This window comes from Varanus komodoensis, unplaced genomic scaffold (genome assembly GCF_004798865.1).
Source record: "Varanus komodoensis strain SLA01 unplaced genomic scaffold, ASM479886v1 scaffold2, whole genome shotgun sequence".
Lineage (NCBI taxonomy): Eukaryota > Metazoa > Chordata > Lepidosauria > Squamata > Varanidae > Varanus > Varanus komodoensis.
This window is the reverse complement of record NW_025335568.1, coordinates 55,376,750-55,403,386: the sequence shown is the minus strand read 5'-3', so window position 1 is coordinate 55,403,386 and position 26,637 is coordinate 55,376,750. Positions and strand designations below refer to the sequence as shown.

Here is a 26,637-nt window from a genome sequence, read left to right as displayed (position 1 = left end):
TTATACAATTATAACAGCTGTTTCTCTAGCAACATAAGACTATTTGTAGAGATGTATGGATGGGTAGATAAAATTAACACCTTCCCAAAACATGAGTGAAAAGTTAGAATTCTTTGAGGAATCATACCAGGAGTTCTTGGCCACATTTGCTTAACATGTTATATGTCTACCCAGCCTGTGAGATTATGCAGGGGGCCCTCCAGTGTGAGCCATCCCCTAGGGCAGGGGTCGGCAACCTTTAACACTCAAAGAGCCATTTGGACCATTTCCCACACAAAAGAAAACACCAGGAGCCACAAAACCCTTTTGACATCTAAAATGAAGATAACACTGCATATATAGTTTTTTACCTTAATGCTATGTATATCTTCATTATGATTTAGCTGCAGCTCTTGTTCAGTCACTAAAAACTGTTATTTTTAATCTTACATTGTAAACTAGTAGGACGCCTTTCATATATTTTGAATAGGAGAACAGCTTCCTGCAGAGTCAAAGTCAGTTTCTAAAGGGCTGCATGCATTAAACAGCAAACCCCATAAGTTCATCAGCAGTAAAAGCAAATGAATCTACCCACCTATCATTAAACGTTTGGTTTTCTTTAGAAACTTTTCTTTTCTTCAATTTATCCATGGTTGGCCTACCGGAGGAAGTTGCAGATATAGGTGTGTTTAGTGACTGATTAGCAGATAAATAGTAAAGTGCTGTGAATTGTGACAGGTCCCAAGCACAGCTTTTAACATTCAGAGGAAGGAGATTACATTTGGCCAAAGAGAATCTTTTCAGCAGAGTTTCACGTAACATGAGAGCCTGCAGGAAGCTTGCTCCACTCTTTCCCTGCACAATAGCAGAGGAATGTAGCAATTTACTTAACCATCTAGCAGGGCGTTCCTGGCTGGATGCCTCATCATCACCTATTAGTATTTTGTAACTCGGAGCCTCGGTCCCAGATCGGCTGTGCCGGCATGTGTTTTGAGTGGTGGAGCCACGTGCGGCTCTGGAGCCGCAGGTTGCCGACCCTTGCCCTAGGGGAAGTGAGAGGGATGATTGCTAGGAAGAGGGCTTTTCTGTGGCTGTTCCCCATATTTGGAATGCTCTCCCCAAGGAGATTCGCCTGGCGCCTTTTTTATATTCCTTTAGGCACCAGGCAAAGACCTATTAAAAAAAAAAATTGTAATACTTGATGCCACTAAACCTGTTTTTGAATAAAATCTGTATTTTATTCCTATTGCACTTTTAACTGTTGTATCTTAATTTTATTATAGCTTTTATCTTATGATTGTGAGCTGCCCAGAGGTGCTGTGGCACAATAGGTAGCATACAAATGGTTTAAATAAATAAATAAGCAAGCCACCCTTTGAAAAAACTGCAATGTGGACTGTTCATGGAAGAACCCATAGTGCACTTGAAAAACAATCAGGATCCATGCAGCTGTTCTGCTCCTCCTTCCTCAAGGCCTTCATCCAGTATCCTGGTACCCTTTAGAACAGAACCCATTTTGTCTCCCCCTCCTTACTCTTGACTGCTACCTCTTTTTGTTTGCAGTCATTGGGGGGGGGCGCATCCTGAAACAAAGCACATCATTGGAGTTGTGTGTTTTTCTTAGCCCCCAAGAAATGCACAAATGAGTCATAAGCTATTTATCATCATCATCTGTTGGTCTGGCATGCCTTGTGTCTGTCCAATATGTGTAGTCTTTCTTGGTCAGTTTCTGTTTCAGCTGTCACAGTGAGCAGTGAAATGAGCAGGTAACATACAAAGTGAATTTCTCCTGTCCCTTTTGATGTACCTGCTTTTACCTCCATTCCTCCACCCCCATTTTTGTCAGCTGAAATGGTCAAGGAAATTGATGAGGTAAGACTACAGATACTAGGAAGCTGTAAGACTACACTAGTTATTCACAATGGGTAATTGTGTTGTATGAACCTCCTCATTATTTTGAGCCCTCATATGAAGCATTAGCATTATAAAACGAATTTTTGACAAAGTGTAATCTAGGTGAGAAACTAAAGGATAGGGAGAAGGATAACTCCAAGATGAAATTGTTTTGGAGTAGCTTTGTCTCATTTACAGTGAAGAAGGAATTAGAAGTCCTTCTCTTTGAAGTAATGGAGTAACTTTGCTTTAATCCATCATATCTGATAGCAGAATTAAAAGGAACTAATTAAAAAAACTTGCATTTTCTAATGATTCTAGTCAGCCCAGAGTCCTACATTTACAAATTTGATGAATATTAGGTATGGTTCTAAAATAGAAATGTAGTAGAACTGGAATGGAGGATTAGTTCTGTAATAGTGGCTAACATCTATTTAATCACACTGAAGATTGGAAGATTGGAGAAAGTAAATCCTTTGTTATATGTAATTTACAGTCTCATGCATGAATTGTTGACTTAAAGGCTTTGACAGATGGGACAAAGAAAAAAGCGGAACTGAGCAATGGGTGCTTAGGCAGGGATTAAAGGGATTGGTTGGAGAGTAAGAAAATCCTGAGCCCAGTGACTTCATTGGCCGGCCCCAGAGGCTGAAAGTGACTGAGAGGATAGTCATATTGTGAACTCAATGAAGGATTTTCTTGGGATTGATGAGAATAATTTAGCAATGACCCTGCTTACCTCCCAATCCGCTCAGCTCATAAGTTCAAGTAGGTAGGCTGCTCAGTTGTTTGCCACAAGAAGATCACCGTGGTTTATCTTGATTGTTGATACGGCAAATGGCAGTTCTACACATACTCTGGCCAGAGGAAATTTTCTGACCTAGAAAATGAACCCTGTAAAGTTATCCCGAGATACTAGAAAAAGAAAAGTCTAAATTTTATTATGGATGTTGAGAGCATTTCCAGGCACACTTGCGTGCACAAATAGAAAAGGATTTTCTGGTTAGTCTGTGTGGAATGTATGTTCCTTGAAAGGCTTTAACCAATATTATTAAAGCTAAGTTCTCACTGCAGTTACAGACCTGGGAAGGTGGTTTTTCTTTCCCTTTTTTCTTGTTCTTGCTCTCTTTCTCTCTCTTCCTCTTTATTTTTTATTTTATTTGTTTTATTTATTTATTTTTTGCCTTGTAAGGGATATAGAACTGATGAATAATAAATTCTTAGTTTAAGGCAGCAAAGGCAGTATGTCGAGTTTTTTAAAACCTGTATGCATCCAGATGACAGAAATTTGAAAATTAAATCAACCAAATGATACGGTGTTGGTTCATAATATCCCTTTAGTTTATATTTAAAATATACAGTGCTGAAAATAAATGTTGCATTTTTATTGCGGAAAGAATAGTTTTACATTTTATAATTATGGTGACTGTTTTTAAAAAAGAAGAAGAAAGTAACCTGCTTAGGATACAGCAGAACAATGCCGGGCATGCAGTTATTTTCGTCATCTAATATGTCAGCATTCAAGAATCTGAACCGATTGTTTAAAAAAAATCTTGTACTTTGTTTCTTTTGTTGCTCATTTCCAACTTTGTCATCTGTCAGAATGCACAAAAAAATTATCCTTCTATAACCATTGACAGGATAACACAAAAGCTGTCTCCAGGTCGATATTTTGCAGCAATATTTTTAACATACGAACAGTAGTTTTTATAATTTCACCTTGGTGCTCAACCATTTATTATCGTATCAGAAGCATGTCAGTAATTCCTTTCTAAATGTCTGCTTCTTTTAGCGCTGAGACCCACATCAAGGGCTTCGTGCTGAACGATGCTGCCAGCAGCCTCCTCATCATAACGCAAGTTAGGCGGGATTATTTGAAAGGTATGTCACAATGCTTGACCTTTACGTCACATTAATGCCTCTGCAGATTTTTCTTGTAACGCCCTTCAAATACTTGGATAAAGGAGTCCATTTAGCAAATTACCTGCTTATCAAGCGCCTTTTGTGGTAGCTGAGAGACGTAAATTACTGTACATGCATTTATAATACAGCTTGAATATGAATGTACTTGTCATTTGACCACTTAGTCCAGTTTCCGTTCCATTTAACACAAGATGGGTTTTCTTAAGATGAATCACAGCTCTTCAGACATGCAAAATTTGTGCTCCAGAACGAGAGAAAGTACAGGCTTTCAAGTGCGTTAAAATTCACAGCACAAGTCATTTTGCTTTGGAAATTAACATACCTTAGAGCATCTGAAACAATTCCCAGCAGTTTCTTCCTGCACATTGTGTTGGTAGTACAAGATATCAAGTGAGTTAAATTGAGTGTTAAATGTGCATGGCTGTGCACTAAATGATTATAATATTGATTTTAAAAAACCTTAATCTAATACTTTGTAATAGTTTGCAATACCAACAGTGTTGAAACATACATTCTGCTTTTGTGCTCCTTTCCAGCTTACATTGCATGGCATCAGCAATGCTGGCTGAGGAAAGTAAATGCCGGAGAGTACAGTGCTGGGCAATGTTGTCGTTAGACTATATCAGTCTGTTCAATGCATGTTGTTTGATTTCAGCTTTGAGGCTGTGTGTAGAACTGAATGTACAGTTTTGTAAAACAAAGCAGGGCTCCAGAAGTCTGTGCCGAAAAGTGGTTGCTTCTATAGGATTATATTAGGCGCTTACTTACAGTCTTGGCACCTGGGGCTGGGCGGGTTGCTTCATTTTGGCCCTTATTTGAATAAAATAGAATTATTCTAGGCAAGACGGCCATTGACCAAACATCAGCGTCATTGCTTTTCTTGTCTAGTTGAATTCATTACAATGTTAATAGTGAAATATTCTTAATACCAGTTGCCCTCTCACCCATGAAGTCTGTTAATATTTAGATAAACATACCAAGAAAGAATAATACTACAGCTCTGTCTTTCACCTGCTCTGTTTGCTTCCTGTTGTTGACATTCACCCTTCTAAATTTATTCTAAGAGAGTGAAACAGTGGATCAAGGTGCTACTAGGAATATCTACTAACGTTCTTTGATTAAAACCTTTTCTTGTACATTGTATTTCCAGTAATTCAGATCTTGAATTGTCACTAGCAGCTCTGCTAGAGATAGAACATTTTCACATGCCACTAAATGCTATATTTGCTTGCAAGTTCCTGCAGCACCTTTTGAATAAACAATCACAAGGTCTAATTTCCAGTTCCCCCTTCCTTCATCCTCTTATTGTTGAGAGCACCCATCACTTTTCACTCACCCAGGTTTGTGTCCTTATGTCATATTTCATTTTTGTCTCTTAATACTAGAGTTGGCAAAAGTTTAAAATAACAGCACATAATTTTTGCCATGTATTACAGTATTTTCTTTCCAATTTTGTTAAGTGGTTTTCACCCCTAAGGAAGTGAGGTCTGACTACTGCCCTTTGGCAGAAGCAACCACAAGGCCCCACACTTCCAAACAAAGATACCTTGAAACCCAGAATGGCTTCAGAAGTGAGAGTCAAGCCACCCTCCCTCCCTCAGAAGCCATGGGTAAGCTCTGATGCACATGCTAGGCAGGGTTTCCTTAGAATGCCAGGTCACGCTGGCATTTCTTGTGTATTTTGCTTTCTTCAGCCTCCAGCTGTAGCAAATGTAAAAGCAAGAGGTGCTCTCATTTTGGGCAGCAACTTCTACTTAAAATTCCTGGGTGGAGTCATGAACTTGCTTATTTTCGCACACTAGTGGTATGTTGAATTTCTTATATGCACCTATGTAGAAAATAATTTTCATAGTGCCTGGAATGGACATCATGAGGGACACTCACCAGTTTAAGTTTACTTGAAGCTATAAACTGATGTTGCCCCAATTTGTGAATACAAGTATTTCAGATGGGTGGAGATAGGAGTTGAGCAAGTGGGTGGCAAAGTTTGGTGTGACACCAAGTTTTTTAGGGTGGTGAAAACAAAAAGGCATTGCAAAGAGTTTTAAAAGAATTTCCCCAGATTGGGAGAATGGCATCAAAATAGTAAATGCAGTTTGATAAAACTTAAGTACAAAGCGATACAGGTTGGGTCTGGCAGTGACTAATCGAGAAAAAGATTTGGGGTTGTCGTTGACAGCTTGATGAAAATGTCAACTCCATGTGCAGCTCCTGTGAGAAAGGCAAATTCCGTATCCAGCATAATTAGGAACAGAATTGAAAATAAATCAGCCAATATGCTACTCCATCTATTCAGTCTGTTGCGTAATAGCACTTGAAATATTGCATATGTTTGTAGTCACTGAACTTTTTAAAAAGTCTATTGTAAAGTTGAAAAAGGGAAGGTAAATTAAGCGGTTAGAGAAACTCCACTGTTACATCAGGTAAGATTTTTTTTTTCTTCTGTGTAGCCTGAAGTGCCTGATCCTGCCCAGTCTTGGAAGCCAGGCAGGGTTGGGCCTGGTGGAAATCTGGATGGGTGACTTAAAATGTTGTGAACTGCCTAGAGAGTTTCGGTTACAGGTGGTACAGAAATGTGAGATGATGATGATGATGATGATGGTGATGATGATTTTTGACTTAGAAAAACATGAAAGAGGTGGAATTCACTTCCACATTATTAGTTATGGCCCTCAATTTGGATGGCTTTAAAAATGATTTAGAGAAATGCATAGATGATAAATCAGTGGGTACTAGTCATAATGGTTGTATGCTGCCTCAAGATCTGAGGCACTACACCTGTGTGGACCAGTTTCTGGGCAACACAATTATGAGAATACTACACTCTGATATCCAACTTGTGGGCTTCCCACTGGAGCAGCTTGTAGGCCAGTGTGAACAGAAACACTAGACTTGACCTGATCCAGCATAACTCTTCTGGATATGCTAGACTGACATTTAAAATAAATGCTAAAGCAAGTGTATCTCTGTAAATAAGCTTGCTTGCACAAAGACATGCTGCTTCTAAACTGGGAAAGAAGTGGAAATGAAGCACCTACATGTAAGCAAATTCTTCAGAATTTACCCACCACATCTGCTGGTCCCTCTCAGGTGCTTTTTAAACAAATGAATAAAATACAGCACAAGTGCAAGCAAGGGCCCAGAGACACGGTGGACAAAGTGATATAAAATGCACAGCCTTAGTTTAGTCTGTCTTTTGCTAAACGAATCACAATGATCAGGAAACTGATTATTTTCCAATTTGGGGGAGCTCACAACAGTATCCATTAAATTATTATTAATTTCATTTCTATACTGACTGTAGCCAAAGCTCTCTGGGCAGTTTACCACAAAGTCAAGTTTCTTTATTTGTATGAAGCATTATGCTTATTACACATTTCTTAGTGATTTTTGTTCAAGTTTATAATACATTAACTGTATGTGTTCAATGTCAACAGTGCCTTAAAATGAAAATTATGGATTTTATTTATTATATTTATATTCCCCTTTTTATTGCATTATTATAACATTCTCCTCCTGCTGCTCTCTGTCTTATCCCCACAACAACAGCCCAGTTACGTGGGTTGGGCTGAGTCTCCCTGACTGGTCCAAAGTCATCCAGTTGGCTCCATCGTCAAGTGGGGGCTAGAACCGAGATCACCTGGCTCCCAGTCCTGTGCTGTTAACCACTACACAACACTAATATATATAACCATGTTCTCTGAAAAGATATGTAAATTGCCTTAGTAATCTAGAAGAACATTCTAAAATTGTGACTGTAAATTTAGAGCTAAATATGGAGACTGGAACTGTGAGGGGGGATCTGTTCTGCTCCCACATGGGGCAGTGCCGCAGAGCAGATTGCCAGCTCCTGTCTCCAGTAGACCTCTTGGGCAGGAATTGGGAATTGATGGCAGTACTGGTTCCACTTCATGCTACTGCCCCAATCATGGGGAGCAGCACAGAGCAGATCCTTTCCTCTTGTTTGAAAGCAAGCCCCTTGAGCAGGAGGTAGGAATGCCAGTTTCATTCCCTGTTGCTGCCCAGGGCGTGCATGAGTCACACTGGGCCATTGCTCTGAACATGGGGCAGTGGTGCAGAGTGGCAATCAGGAAAGCCTCTGTAAGCCAAGCTAAAGTGCTGTTTTGGCACTCTGGAGGAAGCTGGCAGTGGCAATCACCCAGCAGCTGTTTGACAGGGGCAGAAAGAGAACTTTACTGCTGCCACCATGTAGCTCACAGGCGGGTCATGCCATCGTTGTTTGGACAGCATGACAAACCACGATAGGTGACACAAACCCTAAAATAGCCCATGGTCATGGAGGGTGACTCGTTTGGGGGGGAAGCACCTTGGTGAAGTGGGCCCTGTTCACATAACAACATGTAACTCAACTATGAGAACAAATCATGATGGATTGCCATGGCATCAGAAGCAGATCTTAGTGTGTTGTGCAAACCCAACCTGTGTACAAGAAACAGAAAATTCCTGTAGTTGCTACAAGAAACGTAAATAACGAATACCATTATTTTCTTAAGATGTCACAAAAGGGAACAATAGCAAGTTCAAGCAAGAGGACATGAGAAATTTTCAAATGTGGTTTCTTTCTTAAGGTATCACACAAAAGAACCATAGATAGTTCAATGACTGGAGAGATTTTCCATTCTTGTTCTCCTTTAATTAAATGTTAAATATATAATGTATGCCAAATCCAAAGGTCTGTTTCTGAATAAAGAGTTTGCTTTATTTTTTCACTTTTCCTTATTCTCCTGAATAGATGCAATGTCTACTTTCAAGACACTTATTGAAAATGGCCAGGTACCCTCTGCATTAGCTGTTACTCAGCTTGTTAACGCTTTCACTAAGAAGGGAGACCTGGAGAGCATACGCACAGTTGAGAAGATGATAGAAAGGTTCCGTGACTCTATGAGGTTGCCGCATACGCTTTTCTTCAGCAACACAGTATTAGCTCACATCAACAAGTAAGTTTGTATTGCTTCTATTGTATGAGCAAGGAGAAAAGACAATATGGTGACCCAATTTGCCTTGCATACCAGTAACCTTTCTCTACATAATAGTTAAATGGATGCTAGTATTATCCCAGAAACAATGAAGGTTGGAGTCCATTTAATGCAATGCAGAAACTGCCAGGTTATTACTGGATAAATGAACTTTAAGTAGGCTAATGATGCCAAACATCCTCAGTTATACTCAAGTTCTGTCTACCTAAATGGAGCCTTGAGTTAGCCTGATATCTGTAGTCTTTTGTTAATGCACTAATTCACAGCATGCATAACTTCCCAAAGCCAGTAGGTTTTCTCTTTGTATCAAGTAAGCTTTAAATTTGCTTTGCACCCACATTGTACCCAAGAATGAAAGCACAGTTTTTCACATGTGCCTGTTGGTCATGCTAAATCTTACTAAATTTGAAGGAAAACAGCTACATAATTTTCTGATGGAACATAGAAAACTCCTTTTTAAAGTATGTGCTTAAGCTTTGAAAACATGGGAAGTATTTTTCTATTTCTTTTAATGACCTATCCACATCAGCCATATGTTTCTATGCATGTTCTTGCCTTGATTAATAGGACTGATGCTACTTCATTTTTCAATTGCAGTATGAATGTATTTCTGTTGAAAATCCTTTGTGACTTTTTCCGTAGCAGATAAATTTAGAACATGTTTTTGTAGTTCTCAAAATATATCTGTTTGCAGTGGCTTCTCAGTGAAATTTTGCCCTGTTCTTTAGCTTAATTTTTGAAACAGTCTTACAAGTTGTACCCAACTTTTTTCTCTCATTCAGAAAATTTGTATAGTAATATTACATTGCATGTATCTGTGTCTCAGGTAAATAGGCCCAGTGAGTCTGTCCTTGCCGAATAGCAGTAAGATGATTTAGAACAGTAACATGATTAAGATAGAGAGAATAGAGAATTGCCTGAGCTGGATTTCCAAATCCATGCTGATTGTTTTCAGACACTGATGTGACACCTTGCCAAAGGGAGCTCAGTACTGCAGATCATTATATCCAACACTCCTGTGCTCAAACCTCATTAAAAGTGATTTAGGCTAATTTATATCTTATTACAAAGATGTTTGGAAGATCAGTCTTTCTCCCAAACATGGATTTCTCTCGTCAGTATTCCACAGGCAGGGGAATACAAAGGATATGCTACACAGAAGAACAAAATAACACAGACAAAGGAAGGGTTTATCAGGAAGATTTGTTTGCCTGGTACACATGCTGTTGCACTTACTCATACTTCATTTTATCAACAGCCTTAGCCATGCTCCTGCATTATTTCCTGGGGAGAAAATCCTGCTCTGTTTGGTGTTTAGGCATCTCTTTGAGTGAGCACTTGGCTCTTAACTTTTCACAAAGCTGTAGCAGCTGCAGTCCCACAAACAGTCTGCCCAAGTACTCCAGAGAATTTTTTGTGTGGAACTTTTTGTCAGAGACATCAACTGCTTGTTCCTCACGATCCTGGTACTTTCACATGCTGCCATCTCATGCTGCATTATGCTCCAAAAAGAGTGTATGGAGACAAAGCTGTTAAGCATTTCACTTTTAATATCACTGTGTTTGCATCCAAAAAGACATTTATGAAATATTCAGTAAAATATTTAATTTAATATTATAAAAATACTCTTTGGTTTCTTCTGCATTAATTATTCAGGTGTTATCCATGGATGTTTTATTTTTGCCCTTTTACTATTTTGGAAGTAACAAATCAGTAGACATCTTTGTTTTGTTAATAATGGCAACATTTGTGTCAAAGTTACTCAGCCATAGAACAGTTTGGAGTTCATTTCTGAAAGAAATGGATTTAGTGCCAACTCTATGCACTTAGCCATACGTTTGTTTCACTTTATGTTGTGACAATATCTGCATGAATGGGGTCATAGGGACTTTTAACATTGCCACTCTGTGTAATATTAATGTTGGAATAAAATAAAACATTCATGTACCTGCTTTATTGGTTTAGGAACTAAACCACTGCAATACTTTTCCCCCTTTCTTCTCCAGTAATAACCTTGATGGTGCCATGGAATACATTGAGACCATGTTTACCCCTGGTACAGTGTCACACTCTGACCTGTCAGAGAGAAGCATTGCCTATGTGTTTAGAAATTTGATTGACAATAAAATGGAGCCAGAGTTGGAAAGAAGTAAGTTAGCCTGGTAAATATATCTGCATCAATGACTAACCCACAACAATCTTCACTAGCCTTACTGCCTGCACATACACAGACCAGGCAGTTGTGGCCTCAGGAGAGTATCAATTTCTGGAAATCTTCCCTGCATGGTCAGTTCTTTCCACAGATGACCAGGTAAATGGTTCTTTGCAAGCCAGAGGCTAAGTCATAATGTGAATCTTTGTTCATTTGAACAAGACTGTCACTGAGAGTCCAATACTAGGGTTGCTAAGCAATTGCCCAGACAGCCACAGGATTTTTCAGAGCCCCAACTCCAACCTCAGAAACTTCCCCCAAGCTTGGAGCTGGGGCTTGAAACTTGGACTGCCTTTCATCTGCCCTTGCGACCTGTGTGAAAAAAAAAATTGGCTTGGTGCTATTCCACGATCACAAGAACTACTTCAGAGGTGGATTTCTAGGAGCATTCCAGGGGTTTAGAGCACAGGATTCAAAGCATCTTGGTGGTTCCTGAGCCACTTCTTGCACTCCAAGGTGCCAGATTTAGTTAGCCAAAATTTGTTTCAAAATGTTTTGCAGAGTGGGGAACACAGATGCAACCTTTGCCTCTTTATTTATCCTGCCCTGCATAGGAGGTCCATAATTCTCTGGGTTAAAAGTTCAGCCAGTTTGGATTGCACCCTTAATAGCTTTAAATCCTTAACACTTTCCCTTTAAAAAAATATTTTTCTACTCCTTTTGCAATGAAGACTTTTTCAAGTGGTTTATAAGGTAACATTCAAAAACAATGAAATAGAGTTAACTTAACGGCAGCATAATTAGTTTAAAATCATAACAGCAGTAAAAACCTAAAGGTGGGCATGCATTCATGTAAAGCATGCTGGAACATCCATGTCTTTAAGGCACATTTAAAAACAGGAAAGGAGCCACACTCCTTGATATTCTGCAAAGATGGGTTCACTACAGGTAAGGCCCTTTCTCTTGTGCTGTCACCCTAATTCATCTTACTAGTAGACATAAGCAGCATTGAATTGTTAAAGTCCCAACCATTACACCTGTCCATTTTATTTTATTTTATTTTATTTTATTTTATTTTATTTTATTTTTCACAGTGAGTGTCATGGCTGAACGATTGGCCAACCAGTTTGGGATTTATAGGCCTGCCACAGAACTTTTTCTTCAGTATTTAGATGCAGAAAGAGTGGATGATGCCAAGCATCTTCTAAAGGTAAGGATAATTTATAAAAGGAGATCTAAAGGCAAAAGAGATTGCCCTTGTCAAAATTAAATGAAAAAAAATATTAAATGGGGGAGTGTAACATGCTGAAGCTTTTGCACTAAAATTGCCACATTACTCAACCTTGCATCTCACTCATTTCAAGTAATAATACTTTTAATAAGTTTTAGAGCTTGTTTTGAAATTGTTTTTTGGAGTGGGATAGGAATCAATAGTTTTATTTTACTCTATTATAATATGTCTTAGAACAAGAGCTTGCCAGGTCAATCTGTCTCAGGTCTATTTTATTAGCAGTCTCGTGATGTAGGCTCATCATTTTCTGCTCCTCCCACAAACATACCCGTAATGTCTCTAAATGCCCACGTCCTGGTACCTACCCTTCTGTCCTACTTGCTAGAGGAAGAACTCTCATTTGCTCCAGGGCAGCTGAGTGACAAGACAAGAAGAGAAGCCATATTTTTGTGATGGATTTTAATTGCCACAACCCACTTTGGAAGTCAATTCTTGTCTGAATAACAGGATATAAATTAAAAGATAAGCGCAAACCACTTTGAAAACAAAAGTAATTTAGCTCCTTAACCCACTAGGATTATTTTCTTTTGAATAGCCAAATGCCTCTCTAGGCACTACTGAAGCTTTTATTTAAAAATAGTGTTTGCTTACTGTTTAGTTATATGTCAGTGGCATGTTAGCTGACAGATGCAGGTCTCCAGTGGTCCTTGGCCTGTCTGCCCCCGCCCCCCTCTCTCAAACTGGCAATCTTCAGAGAATGAGACATCGGCATTCATGCCACTTTCACAGTGCTAAATATAAAGCTGAGAAATATGCAGAATGAATCATGGGTGATAAGAGCTGCCATTGGCAGTGTACACAAAACAGACTCCAACAGGGAGCCTTTCCCAGCAGGTGGCAGTCAAACAATCACAGTGATCCTGCCGATTGCTGCTTTTGTGTAGACTCCCTGTGTCAAATTGAGGCCTGTTACCAATTTCTGATAGTAAATACTGCTACATTCACTTGCATTCTTGCTTAGTCACTAAGTACTCCAAAGAGTAAATCACAAGGCATCCTCTCTTTAGTCATCAGAAGGTTCTGTAATGGCCAGAGAGTTTGAGGGTGGGGGTGGAATTGGCAGTGGAGAGATTTCAACGTTGCTTAGTGCCTATATAAATAGGAAAGCTACATATTGAGTATTTGGGCTGTCATTTTATAATCAAATAGATACGTTAATTTCAAGCAGGTGCCGTAATGGCATGGTAAACAATTCTTAGTTACACTTAGCTCACCAATGAGGAGAGAAATTCACATAACTTCTTTGCTTTATTTCTGTTCATGTCTTCTTGTTTCTGTTTCTGTTTTTATTTATTTCTGTACATGTTTTCTGTTTGAACAGGGAAAACCAATTAAAGGCTTTGGAGTGTGTCGTAAAAGAATGGTTTTCTTTTTAGGACAATATAAAAACTCATGGCTTGCATTCCTGTTTTCTATAGGTTTTAGTTAAATGTGTGCATTACCAAAGAAAAAACAAACAAACATGAACTGTTTCTCTTGCATTTAATGTAAACACTAGATTCCAAATGCAAAGAAAAGTTTTGGAATTAGTTCTGTGTGTGTGGAAATAACTATGCTACTTAACTGATATGAGCCTGCATGGTACTTAAATGTACAAAACTTTCATTAATTACAAAGTGAGCTCCATATATTTTACTTTGTGTCAAATTATATCAAAAGGGTTGTGGGGAGAAGAGGTGGCTCATGGGATTGTGGGCTTTCACAAATGGGAAAATAGAAGGGGAATAAATAGGGTTTGCTCCCATGTATTTTTTCCAAGCAGTTTCCATAGTCTGCCATTCCAAGTTCTTCAAGATACTTCTCCTTCTAATACAGGCAAAAAAAAAAAAAAATATCAGTGAAGCCTTATTGGTTAGTTTTACTTCACCTTGTTTTTGTTTCTTTCCAAGAATCTAAATTATCCAGATTATGATTCCCAACAGGTGGGATGCTGTTGGTGTGAGGACAGTGGCAGCCGTGAGGCAATTTCACCTGCCACCTCTGACGCCTTCCCACCCCCAATTCAATGCAAAGTTATCAGAAGGAGGGTATTGCAGTGGTGGACTACACTGCTGACAGACCTATGGCTGTGTGTGTTCATTTCAGAATCTGAAATGACCATAGAGTTGGTGGGTTTTTTCCTGCCGGTGTTCAATGCTTGACAAAGGGTGGACTGTGGTTTCTTTGGGGATAGAGTTAGATGGTGACATAATTGCTGAAAGTCACTTGGAGTCCCTGGGATGGCGCAAAATATAAATTTAGGCAGAGATTCCCAAAACAGAACAGCAGCCCTACATGACTCATGGTCCTCCACTTTTAAAATTAAGGTGGTGGATTGAAATAAGCCACTATGGCTCTGCTGTAAGTCAAAAATTCCGCTACCTATGCCAAATGGATGGAATGCTTGGAGTTGCTCTGTAATGGATTTTCACCATAATAAATATCTTCCTTCATATGTTCCTACACTGGAATCTTAAGCACACTTACTGGGAGTGAACTTATTCTTTAACTTTTGAAATTGATATGTTTTGCATAGGTTAACCAAGGGAAACAGCCATGTAGAACATGGACCTTCTGCCCTTGCATCACTTGAAATATTTTTCATCCTCCATGATGGGCTCTCTAGGTTGCACTTGGCATGGGCCATTCGTCTTAAAGGTGCTTTCATGACCATTGCTGCATTGAGAACTTTTTGTTATTTTTAGGTTGCCTTAAAGTTAATTTTAAATAAACAAAAATGGAATAAAGGTTTCATAAGAAAGCAGAAGAGCTGTCTCATGCACCACCCAGTGGCTAGTTCTACATTTCTGTTTTGTTTGCCCAGGAACAGGTTGTACGAACACTGCTGACTTGCACACCATCTGTCTTACTGAAAAGTTTTAAGCCAGTATTTTGTGACATGTTATCATAAATTGGTATTTGTTAAGGAATAATACACTTCTTGTAGGACAAGCCATTCCTGTGAAGGCATGGAGCTAAGGTTTCGGTGGGTTCCTACAGAGCATTGTATGTGGGGGTGGGGTTTCCCTGACAAAGCAGTTAGGTTGTGGTATTTCTTTGAAAAACAGGATGAGAATTTAAAGAATGACTGTTGTATAGAGATTTTTTTATTTCTTTACAGTAATACTTTTGTAGTGTTGAATGTATTAAACATCCCAGTGGTTCACAAGCAAAATCATCATAATGGCTTCCTTCACAGGACACTTTCAGTGATAAACTTTATTTTGCTCTCCAAGAAGTTAAGAATATAGTGTCATGTGTGGGATTTAATTTGCTTATAAAATACTGCATAGTCTGCCAGTGTCTATATAGATGTTCTGCAAATTGAAATATGCTGGTACTTTGAGGTGTTAAAAATAATGAGAATTTCTTCAGCATTTTAGAGAAAGAATTCAGTATGCGTTATTCACATTTTCAGTGCTAACACCTCTGAGCATAAGCTAAAATATTGTCTGACTTTGTCTTTGATATAGTTTCCAAGATGGGACAGGCACTTGATTTGTCTGGTCTGTCACAGAAACTTTTTTTGAGTTTAACTTTTGTCTCTTGAGCGCTGTCTGTCTGTTGCAGAGAAAGCCTTTTATAAAATAGAGAGATTGAAATCAGTCCTTTTGTATGCATAAGTGTAGGTAATTATACTTTAAAGAGAACTTGCTTTGTACATTTTAATTTTTATAAAGAAACGAGCAGTTATCTCCCTGACACCTTATTAAATGTATAATTAACCTTATGATCCCTAGCTCACTTGTGAATGCTTGGCAGAATAATTGGAGAGAAATCGTGTTCCCCCCTTTCTCTCTTTTACAGTCCTAAATCTCTTTTCTGTAGGATGTTAAAGCATTTGTTCGTTTTTTCTCCCCTTTGAGAAAACTTAATGTTTATTGTGCCAAGGACAGCATTTGCTAGCAAAAGAAGAAGAAGAAGAAATTGGCTTCCTACTCCATTTGTTTTCCTTTCTGTAGGTTTTAATAAGTGGTCAACTATTAAGACCTGCAGTTAATAATAATATATTTCTGGTTATTGTGAACTTTTTAAATTGGAAGTTTTCACCTTAGCTAGTTTTATTTATCAAGAAACTACAGTTGCCTGTGCCCATTTAATTCTCTCCCCCCCCCACCCGTTTTCTTTTTCAAGAGATGCAATGCAATAGGTGAACAAAAGAGGTACCTAGTGGCTTTCATGATGAATAAATCCCAGAAACAAGGACAGGTATTTATTTATTTATTTATTTATTTATTTATTTATTTATTTATTTTTGGTATGACTGTAACTCATGTATTCTGTCTGGCTTAATCATGCCCTAATATCAGCTCTTGTATTATTTAATATTCAGAACAGGGGTTTAACACATGCACTTTCTCAGTACAAGAAGAAAGGAAAGGGGCAACTATTCTGATGGAATCTGTAAATCTGTGAGCTTGCTCTTTTGCTGTTTCGGACTTTTGTATTTTGGTTTCTGCTGGGGGAGGAAATGGAGCACACATTTTATCAAGTGGGGCACCTCAAACATGCTACATTTTTCAGAAAAATGCTGCAATGCACTGACTGTCTTAGCCTACTAATTTTCACTTTGTTTTTGTGGACTGATAAGTAAATAATAAATAACACTAAAGTGATACATTTTGTTAAGAAGCATGTTGCAAGATATATTACCAGCATAAATACAAGCTTGTCTGTTTAAAAAGTTCATGGGTTGAGTCAGTCATGTGAGCTTGAGGAGCACAGACCAGGCTTCTGGGGTAGTGGACAGAATTGAACAAGCAGAGGCACTGTAGGCAGACCAGTGATTTAGGTGGCTTGTGGTGCCACCACTTGAAACGTCATAATTATATGAGATTATTCCAGAAAACAGAAAGGTGAAATCTTGTTAATATTGCTTAATTATTAATCTGAGATGTTGAAGATGGCATTGCAGTTCTTCCAAATGTGAACATTTATTTCAAAAGAAAAAAAAATGTGTGAGCATTATTTTTGCCTTTGAGAGTGGCACCTTTGTGTAGGGATCAGATAAACTGCACTAGGGAAGACCTTCTATTTTGAGTGGTCTTGGCTGCGTACTCCAGTGTCATCAACTCAGAAAGGAATGGGGGCAGTTGTTTCCCTGTGGATCAGAGAATGCAAGTTTATAATGAGAATCCCAGATTGTTCAAGTAACTGCAAGAGCTAGAACCTTGCCTTTAATTCTTGTGGCTCTCCAGATTCTAGCAAGAATATGCAAGCTAAAATCAACGAATTCCCAATGGCCCAACTATGTTACTTCAACAAGATTTAAAATATGGCAGTATAGTATATTAACTAAAAGACTGTTTCCCAGGTTGTTCTGTCACTTTTCCCACAGAGGTGATAATGGTGCCTATAGATATGTCATGCACTCATGGCATGTTCTTTTATATGGGTGACTAATTAGACAGACTTGGAAGCCCTGTTGTGGTACCCAGAGTATTAAAGAAAAGTTAAAAAAAGAACAGAAAAAGATTTGATTCCATTAATATAAGACAGGGAGAGGGGTTCTCTTAAGTGGCATATTTTTTGCTATTTGCAGGACCTGCATTTTAGAAAATCATGCATAAAATATTTAGTGCTGGTATTCTGCTCAAGTTCTAGTAATTGCCCTGTTTGAAGACAAAAGTTGAAAACCACAAATTTGCATTTAAAAAATAACCATATGTTGTTAGTTTTTATTTTATCTGGAACCATGTATAAGGTTCCAGAATCTGCTGAGAAATTATCCAGTGTGAGCCCAATTGAAGTGGGAGCTGTGCCAGTCACTGTGCCTTTCTGGTGGATTTTGTTATATGAATTTCTATCTACAGGGAGAGGTGTTATGTTAAAGGTAAGAGCAGGATACTCCTGGCCTCTTGATAAGCAAGGCTGGCTGGGGTGTGCTGGAAGTTGTAGGCCTTTGTCTGTCTAAATAGGCATAGGATTGAGTCTTAATTTGCTTAAGCTAGCCAAATTCTAGGAGAATGTCTATATAGTATCTGCAGATGAGTGCACACTTTTTGGAGAGAGTCCTTTTAGGAAGTTGCTTTTATAGGATCCTAAGACGGCATCTTAGTTACCCTAGAGTTTAGAAGTAGTTTGGAGATTTAAAGTGAGGAAACTGTCACAGATCTTTCCCTGTTGTGTTGTTATACTAATGGAAAATGGTTATTGCTCAGTGGTAGAGTGTATGCCTGGAACACAGAAGGTCCAGTGACAGCTACTATAGTTGCCTGCCTAAAACCCTGGAAAGCTGTTTCTAGGCCTTGTAGACCATTTTGAATTAGATGGGCCCATAGTTTGATTTTGTTTGAGGCAGCTTTCTATGTGCCTTTCTTTGTTCAGCTGTGTTATTAATATAGTACCTGTGGCATGTTAGAAGATAATATTAGAATAAACAACAAACCAACCTTGTATCCCAGTGATCTTACAATATCTTGTTTCACAATTCTCCTCTTTTAAAAAAAGTACCATGGTTATAGCATAAAATGTATTCTTGGCCTCAGATTTTTATAAAGTGTGTCTTTCTGTTATATGACAAAATTCTGCTTCTCTGCCTTTAATTTTTGTAGGTTCACAAATTGAAGACATTGTTGGAACTGGTTCCTGACTTCTCAGATAAGACATTTATTTACGCTTTCCTTATGAAATGCCATGGTAAGATCTGGTTTATTTTACATTTTTTTTACATTGTCCCTCATTCAGTGTATCAGGGCTGCTTACACAGTAAAAGCAACATACAGAATGAGATAATAAAATCTTACCAAATAGATATTTCTTCCTGGAAAATAAAATCAGAAGGGTCAGTTTTGACAAACCTAATTTTATATTCTGTAATAATTCCTTTATTTTTAAATTCAGACTTAGAGCAGGGAGAAAAGGCTTTGGGTTGGATCCAGACTCCTTTAGTTGAATCTGGGTCCTACTGCGGTCTTAAATCCATTGATTTTAAGGGGAAATACATTCAACTAACAGTTCTGGATCCAACCTATTAGGTACATGTCAGCACCCAAGCTTGGTAAAGGGTGCTTTGGGAGGTATTTTTGTGACAGTTTTGCTAGGCATTCAAGGTGAACATATTATGCTCTAGAACGAAAGGAAAGTGAGCTGAAAAATAGACTTCTTCCAAAGGCAGTGAATATGTATGTGTTCATTCTGTTTCTTATCAGGGATGTAAACCGTTGGGACTGTGTCCAGGATGGGGGGAGGAAAAGCCCTTCACATTGTTAGTCTTCCAAGAATAAAGAATTATTAAGAAAACGTCTCAATTGTGCGGTCCATTAAACATAATCTCGCTGTTCCTTTTTTTGTTTTTTCATACAATAGATACTTCTATTTTAAAGAAATGGGAAGTTAACAATTTCTATTATACCTTCATTAAACCATCACTTTGTGCAGGTTCTGAAGCCTCCCACAGCTAGAAAGCAACTCATCCACTTGCAGCTGTGAGTGGGAAGTTTTTTGTTGGCAAATGGAAGGGTCTGAAATGTACATCTCTACAGAATATAAGCTTTTCAATTTTTGTTATGTATAGTATTAAGTAACTGCTATTGGGAAGGTAGATATCAAAAAGGTAAAAGAAAATAGTTGAGTGTAATTTCTCAAGCCCTGCAGAAAAGCCTGTTTAGTACTTCTGTCAGTCATCACCAGCAGAAGCAGAGCAAGGACACTAAATGTTTTTGCTGCTACAAGCTCTACAAAGAGAAACAGGAATTAGCATTAATAGACTGTAGGTCAGTGGCAGAATATGTGCTTTGTATGCCAAAGTTCCCAGGTTCAGTCCCTAGCATTTTCACTTTATGGCTGGAAAAGACCCTTGCCTGAAAAACTAGAGGGCAACTCCCAATCCGCATAAGCAGTGGACCACTAGCTTGGTCTTGTACAAGACAGCTTCCTGTGTTATCCTTGTATTAACATAATATGGTCATATCTCTTCTTTATATATGTGCACTATTTGAGCACTTTATACATAGCAGAACAATTTGTACATGTTTATGCATAAAGAAAGTTTAAAAAGAAAAATCAAAATTGATCTTAAGTTCAGCACTGAGTCATTTTCCATGTCTTGTGGTGGTTTCTGCCTTTTTTATATACAAGTTGAACCTGAATATCCCAACCTGGGGCTATCTGGCCATGCCTTTGAATCCTTGAAGAAGAATCCATGCTACAGATCTTCAGTTCTAACAATTGCAGGTTCTGACATGGTGGCAACATGATTCAGTCACCTTTGCAGTCATCATGGGTATAGAAATATTCATGAAATCACTTACTCCATAAATCAATCTGCAGCAATTCCTGAAAATGATAGGTTGTGTCATCCTAAAAACTGGTTTATTGTCCTGAATTGTGTAGAAACATTTACATCATATGTCCAGTTACAGTTTAAAGTATAGAAGTAAAAAGCCTTTCCCATTTTATGCCTCAGGGTCAGAGAATGGGCTGGCTTGCACTGGCTTGTTTGCATGTCACAACAGCTCACCATCAGTTAACTTCATTGTGGAGGCTGTTGTGTTATGCCTGCCATACATGGGTGTTCATCTGTGTTGCATTGTGCTGACAGACATTATTTGAGGATTAGACAGCCCTTAAATAATTCTTAAACAAGGCATGGGTACCTGGCTTTGCAGGACTTGACAAGCCACAAAAGGCCAGATACAAGCCAGGGGAGGCTGCACAAGCAGCTGCCCTCTTCTTCTTCTGGTATAATCACTGCTGGCTTCTGTGGGCAGGGAAGAAGGTTGGTCCCAGGAATGGTGTCCGGTGCAATCAATAGCAGCACCCCTCTTCTCCATCTGGTTCTGCCACTGCCAGATGCACCAGGCGGGTAAGAGGTAGATTGCCAAGAATGGCCCCTGGCATGACTGCTAGCAGTGCTCCTCTGCTTTGACCTGCAGCCACTCTTTGGACAGATGCACCTGATGGGGAAGGTTGCTAGAGGCATAACTGGGTCCATGAGTATTCACAGATGTCCTTTTAGCTTGGCTCACTTTACAGGACCAGACTGAGCCCAAGAGGAAATCCACGGTTGTTAGAGACATGGGTCGTGAAAGGGTTCATTCGAACCCTACTAATTATAGATAAGAATTTCTGTGAGTTATTCTTCTAAGGCAAGCATTGACAAATCCTAGTGCTCAGTTGTCTATGGAGGAACTGAACACTAAGGTGTGGCAACACTCTCCTGTACAAATGCAGTTGGCTCCTGACTGGGTCCAGACCATACTCATGTATTTGCTATGTATTGCTAACACCTTTGGTAACAGCAAAAGAAGACTACAACTAAAACTACAACTGCTGGTTACTGTTTGTTTCACTTAAGAATATAAGATTCATGATCAGTCAAACCAGTGACCCATCTAGTTCAGCATTCTTTTCCACCAGTAGCCAGCCAATTGCCCGTGGATCCTACAAGCAGCATGAGCACTACCCATAAAACTGACTTGGGTTATATATTTATGTTCACTAAATATGAGATATTTTGTGTGCTTACTGATGGTTAATATGTCTTGTCAAGTAAAAAATAGTTAAACAAACATGCTAAATCAGACAATATTATTTAGAGCATTGGAAACATGTCTGGAAAATGTTCTAGTTCTACTTGTTCTGGAAAATACATTATCACTGGTCCTTGCATTTCAGTCCTTTAATGAAGAGTCAAATTTAATCTGCCATTGTTAAGATTTAGTTCATTTAATCACACAAATTAAATGATTAAAGCCTACAACCCTAGTTCATATATACTTAATCTGGAATTCTGTCACCAGTATGATTTGGGTTACTGTAACAAGCAAGCAAGTTGAGTCTGTTGGCTACCCACAAACCCTATAAAGGCATTTCTGAAGTGAGTGAAATTAGAAATGCCTATCTGGTATTTGTATACTGGTTGTATACTGGTTAATTAAACTGTATAGAAATCTATACTGGTGGATAGATTAAAACATTTTATTTTATTTCTTCCTTCTTAGCATTGGATAAGGATGTTGCTTCAGCCAAAGCTCTGTATGAAAAAATGAAAGCTGAGAAATTGCACCCAGATGAGTTAACTTTGAAACGTTTGGCAATTCTCCTGAAGGAAGCAGGAGAGCCTGTTCCTTTCACAGAACCCCCTGTGAGTGTTTACTGATTTTCAAAGAAATACTTCTGCAAGTGTGTGTGTTAATAAAGCGTGGCATGCTTAATTATGCTGGGATTAAGCCTTCGTGGAGAACCCTCGAAGGCACCTACAAATGAAATGCTGAGTATATTTTAGTCATTGTATTAATTTGGAATTAGGCTTGATGGATGGGTGAAGGAAATCTTAAGGGGTTATTGTGTTTAAAGTGTAAGATCATTATTGAGCATTCATGTTCAGGTTTGAATTTATCAAGTATCTTTAGAGTGTTTAAACTTTAAATGATTTCCGCATGCTTTGGTTCAGATGGGTTTAGGTGTCAGCAAATTGCTAGTTTTAAAATGTAAAGATTTTTTCCCCCCAAATAGCAATTGTAGAATGAAAACGTAAAACATAAGAACTAATTTTCTCAGGCAGCTTGACTTATCTTTGCTAATTTTGCCAACGAAAACACAAACTTTAGCCCTTCTGTAAATCTGCTTAATTGAGGGGAACAAATGTATAAAAAACAGTGGAGACCTCTTGGAATAATAATTTCAGAATATTACTTTAACATGAAAATCTACAGGAGTCAGGTACTGGCAATTAGTACTTTATGGTTAGAGTCAGGATTATAAGTCACATTTTGGAGGTTTATTATATTTGATGACTGCGAAAAATTATAACTCTTCTTTTGGGTGCATTAAGGGGCTGACTAAAAATTCAAATTAACTTGGTGCATGGCCTGTCCATGGAGAAACATACCATAGCTGCATTCTTTGGAACTTGTGGCACTGCTTGATACAGATCATAGTTAGATGTTTATTGTTAAAGTACTGGACAGGCTTCCTTCAAGTTATGAAGGCAATTGGCCCATCATATAATGCCAGTTCTTTCCTCTCTCTTTTGCTAACAATGACAAACAGGTAGAAGAAAAGTTTAGATGGGATAATAGTCTGATTCATAATTTACTTAGTGTATATAGCAAAATACTATTTTTTCTACCTTCCTTTCTTCTTTTACTCCACTGTAGGAGAGCTTCAGATTCTATGCAGAGAAGCTAAGGAATGAAAAAAAGGGACATTCTTCTGATGAAGATTAACTTTTTAATGTTTCTGTTGTTGTTAGAAATACTGTGATTGTGTAAAGACTTTTAAACAATATTATTGTCAGAAAAAGAAATAAAATTAAAAATAGGACTCTTTGGTGTAATATTACTTATGTAAAATTATGTCTTGAAGTAATTTGAAATGGCATTTCACTGGAACGGTTGAAAGAGGGTTGCTGTACCTGCTAACGTGGCTACATACAAGGCTGGGTGCAAAGAGTGTACATCTTCATGATCACTTCCTGCACGCCCATGCAATTTCTCACCAAGCAGTTCCAGTAGATTCAATTTTTTTTCAACATAATATGGGTTGACTAAAATGAGACAAGAGCATGGAGATTTGGGGGTAGATTATCACTGTAAATTCAAGGTGGGAAATAGCCTTAGCATGGGACAGGGTGTTTTTGTCCCCAGGAACCCGTTTGATCATTAAAAATAAATCCCATCTCCAGGATGATTCTGCTGGTGACTTTCAAAACTTTACCAAATAGCCATAGAAGACAGCATGAACACTGATATTCTGCCAAATTCAGCATCACCCATCAGATTCCGTGCTTCTCTGGCTCCTTCAAAGGTGTAGAGTTCACACAGTCCCAGATCATGTGGGCGATGACAAATCAAAGCTTTCAGCCTTAATTAAGCTGTATATTTTTCTGCAGAGACACATCCCTGAACATATGACTGCTTTTCAGAAAGCCCATAATCTTCGTAATCGCTGCACTACTGTACATTGAAGCTCTCCCTCAGATTTGCTTTTACTTGTAATTAATGCAGAGATTGAAGACGCAGTAGGAGATCATGGGTAATTTAGTTCAAGCCAACAGGTCCTGGCTATTGTCTTCATTAAAACTGAAGAATGGATCAAACACTTGAGATACCATTGTTAAGTTTATTTGCAAATAAATATACCTGTTCTGTGGAAAATAAATAAATTTTCAAATATCTATTAGTTTTTTTCCCTGTGTATATAAAACATTACTTGTTTTTTCCTGTTCACAGTGCAGAAGAATGAAGGTTTGGGAGTTTTTTAGCCTAGGGAAAAAAGCAAGCAAGAGAGGATTTCATATGTGAAGAAACTGGATAGAAACAATTTTCTCTCATAATTCTCAGGCGGCAGCCAATGAAGCTGTATAATAGGAGATTCAGGATAGCCCATTGAAACTATGGAGTTCGCTTCTGTAGGATGTAGTATTCACTGCCAACTTCATGAGCTTTAAAAGGGAATTAGAACAAGTTCAGAGGGAATGATACTGTAAATGGCTATGATAATGATGACTGTGTATTCATTTCAAAGGCAATGTCGGTTGTAAATGTCAGTTGCTTGGAAACATTAACACAGTGGTGGTTTTACACTCGTACCCTGTTTGTGGGCTTCCTATAGATAGCAGTTTGGTCATTGTAGGAAGAGTTTTTATGGTGGCAAACATGGAGAAATATCTAGCTTAGGTGCTGGAATGTGGATCAGATCTCCAGAACAGTCTTTACTGGAACTGAGGATAAGCGAATAAAGCACCCTCATGTCCTGAGAGGGACTCAAAACCCCACTGTTTCTTTCATTCTGACAAGCAGGCACCCAGGCCCAATTACATGGGGGAGGAGGGAATGCAACCCCAAATCTCATGTGCATTCCTGTTCTGACCATTTAAATTTCTCAAAATACTAAATGACTGCCCTAGAATAGCTGGTCATACTAGGATGCCCAGGATCTCGTATGAGATGTAAATGTTGCTGTGAGCCAACTGGAGGCAGTAACCACATTGCTGTCAGATTTAATATGTATTAAGATTGCTGAAAGGGTTGAGCAAATTTACATTTGATTTTGAAAGGGGAAAAATTCAGCTGGTAAAAAGAAAGATAATAAAAACGAAGCTGGAAGGAAGGAGCCAAGAAAGTTAAATCCCTTCAAAATGCTTGGTGATTACGCAAAATTGCAGTAATGGAACCTTAGTAACTATACTGCAAGTTAAGAAAGGTAACACCAGTTCCAAGTATTCACCAGCCAGATTAACAGATGGAGTTAAAGAAGCCATTAGAGAAAACAAGGCTTCTTCAAAAACTGATGTCTTTCCCAAATGAAGAAAAAGGAGTACAAGCTTGTACAAGGGAAACGCAGTGTTGTTGTTACATGCCGTCAAGTCATCTCCAACTTTCAGCAACCCTATAAATGAATGCCTGCCAAAATGTCCTGGCCATTGATCTTGTATTTGGTCTTCCCCCTCCTGCCTTCAACTTGTCCTAGCATGATTGTCTTCTCCAGTGAGACCTTCCCTCCTACAATGTACCCAGAGAATGACCGCTTCAGTTTCCTCGTTTTTACTTCCAGAGAAAGCTCTGACTTGACTTGATCTAGGATTGATGTGTCTTTCTATCAGTCAAGATATTGGCAAAGCTCTCGCCCAGCACTATTGAACACTACAATTTTCTTCCTGTCAGTTTTCTTCACTGTCTGGTTTTCATGCCAATACATAGTGATCAGGAATGCAGTAGTGTGGATGCTCCTGGCTTTGGTCACCAGTGAAGTTTTCTTATACTTGATCATTGAGTTCCATCATCACTGACCTTCTATACCTCAGTTTTCTAATTTCTTGGCTGCAGTCTCCTTTGATTTGATGGTTGAGTCAAGATATGTAAAATCTTTCTCAATCTCAGTATCTTCATTGTTAACATTAAAGTTGTGTGGTTCTTCTGTAGTCATAGCTTTTTTTCTTAATGTTCAGTTGCAGTCCCACTTCTGCACTTCTTTTACTTCCCTCATGAGTTTCAATTCATTGTTGCATTTTGCCAGTTGTACAGTATCACCTACATATCTTAAATTATTAACATATCTTCTGGCAATTTTCACTCCTGTGTCCACTGATCCTAATTTGGCTTTCCTTATTATATATTCTACATACAGGTTGAACAGATCAGAGGATATAATGCACTCTAGCCTGATGCCTTTGCCTAGAGGAAAACATTTTGCTTCTCCATATTCAGTCCTAACAATAGTTTCTTCTTCGTGGTCTCTGTGCATCACAAATAGGAGCTTTGTGCCAGCTTGTTGTTGAGAAGTTTCTACAGCGAAGTTTGGGCAAGAGTCCCTCCCCTTTTTGTTCCCTGCATCCATGGGTGGGGCTTCTGCCCATTTCCTCAGTTCCTCTTTGATCACCTCCATGCCTAGATTGGGAAGTGCTCAAGTATTTTTTCAGCATTTATAATCCTTTTCTCTGTACCATTTTCTACTCCTTGATCCCTTACTCAGCCACA

At 38.5% G+C, this 26,637-nt stretch overlaps 1 protein-coding gene across 1 annotated transcript in view; it reads left to right on the top strand.

The window, feature by feature from the left end:
- Window positions 1-23,482, top strand: part of LRPPRC (leucine rich pentatricopeptide repeat containing) — a 112,307-nt gene extending 88,825 nt beyond the window's left edge. The window contains exons 31-38 of the mRNA XM_044429233.1: window positions 3,665-3,753; window positions 8,549-8,753; window positions 10,799-10,941; window positions 12,039-12,154; window positions 16,349-16,423; window positions 18,769-18,853; window positions 22,159-22,301; window positions 23,317-23,482. Of these exons, the coding sequence (XP_044285168.1) occupies window positions 3,665-3,753; window positions 8,549-8,753; window positions 10,799-10,941; window positions 12,039-12,154; window positions 16,349-16,423; window positions 18,769-18,853; window positions 22,159-22,301; window positions 23,317-23,385 (925 nt within the window). The 3' untranslated portion in view covers window positions 23,386-23,482. The remainder of the gene's footprint in view (window positions 1-3,664; window positions 3,754-8,548; window positions 8,754-10,798; window positions 10,942-12,038; window positions 12,155-16,348; window positions 16,424-18,768; window positions 18,854-22,158; window positions 22,302-23,316) is intronic.
- Window positions 23,483-26,637: the final 3,155 nt, after the last annotated feature.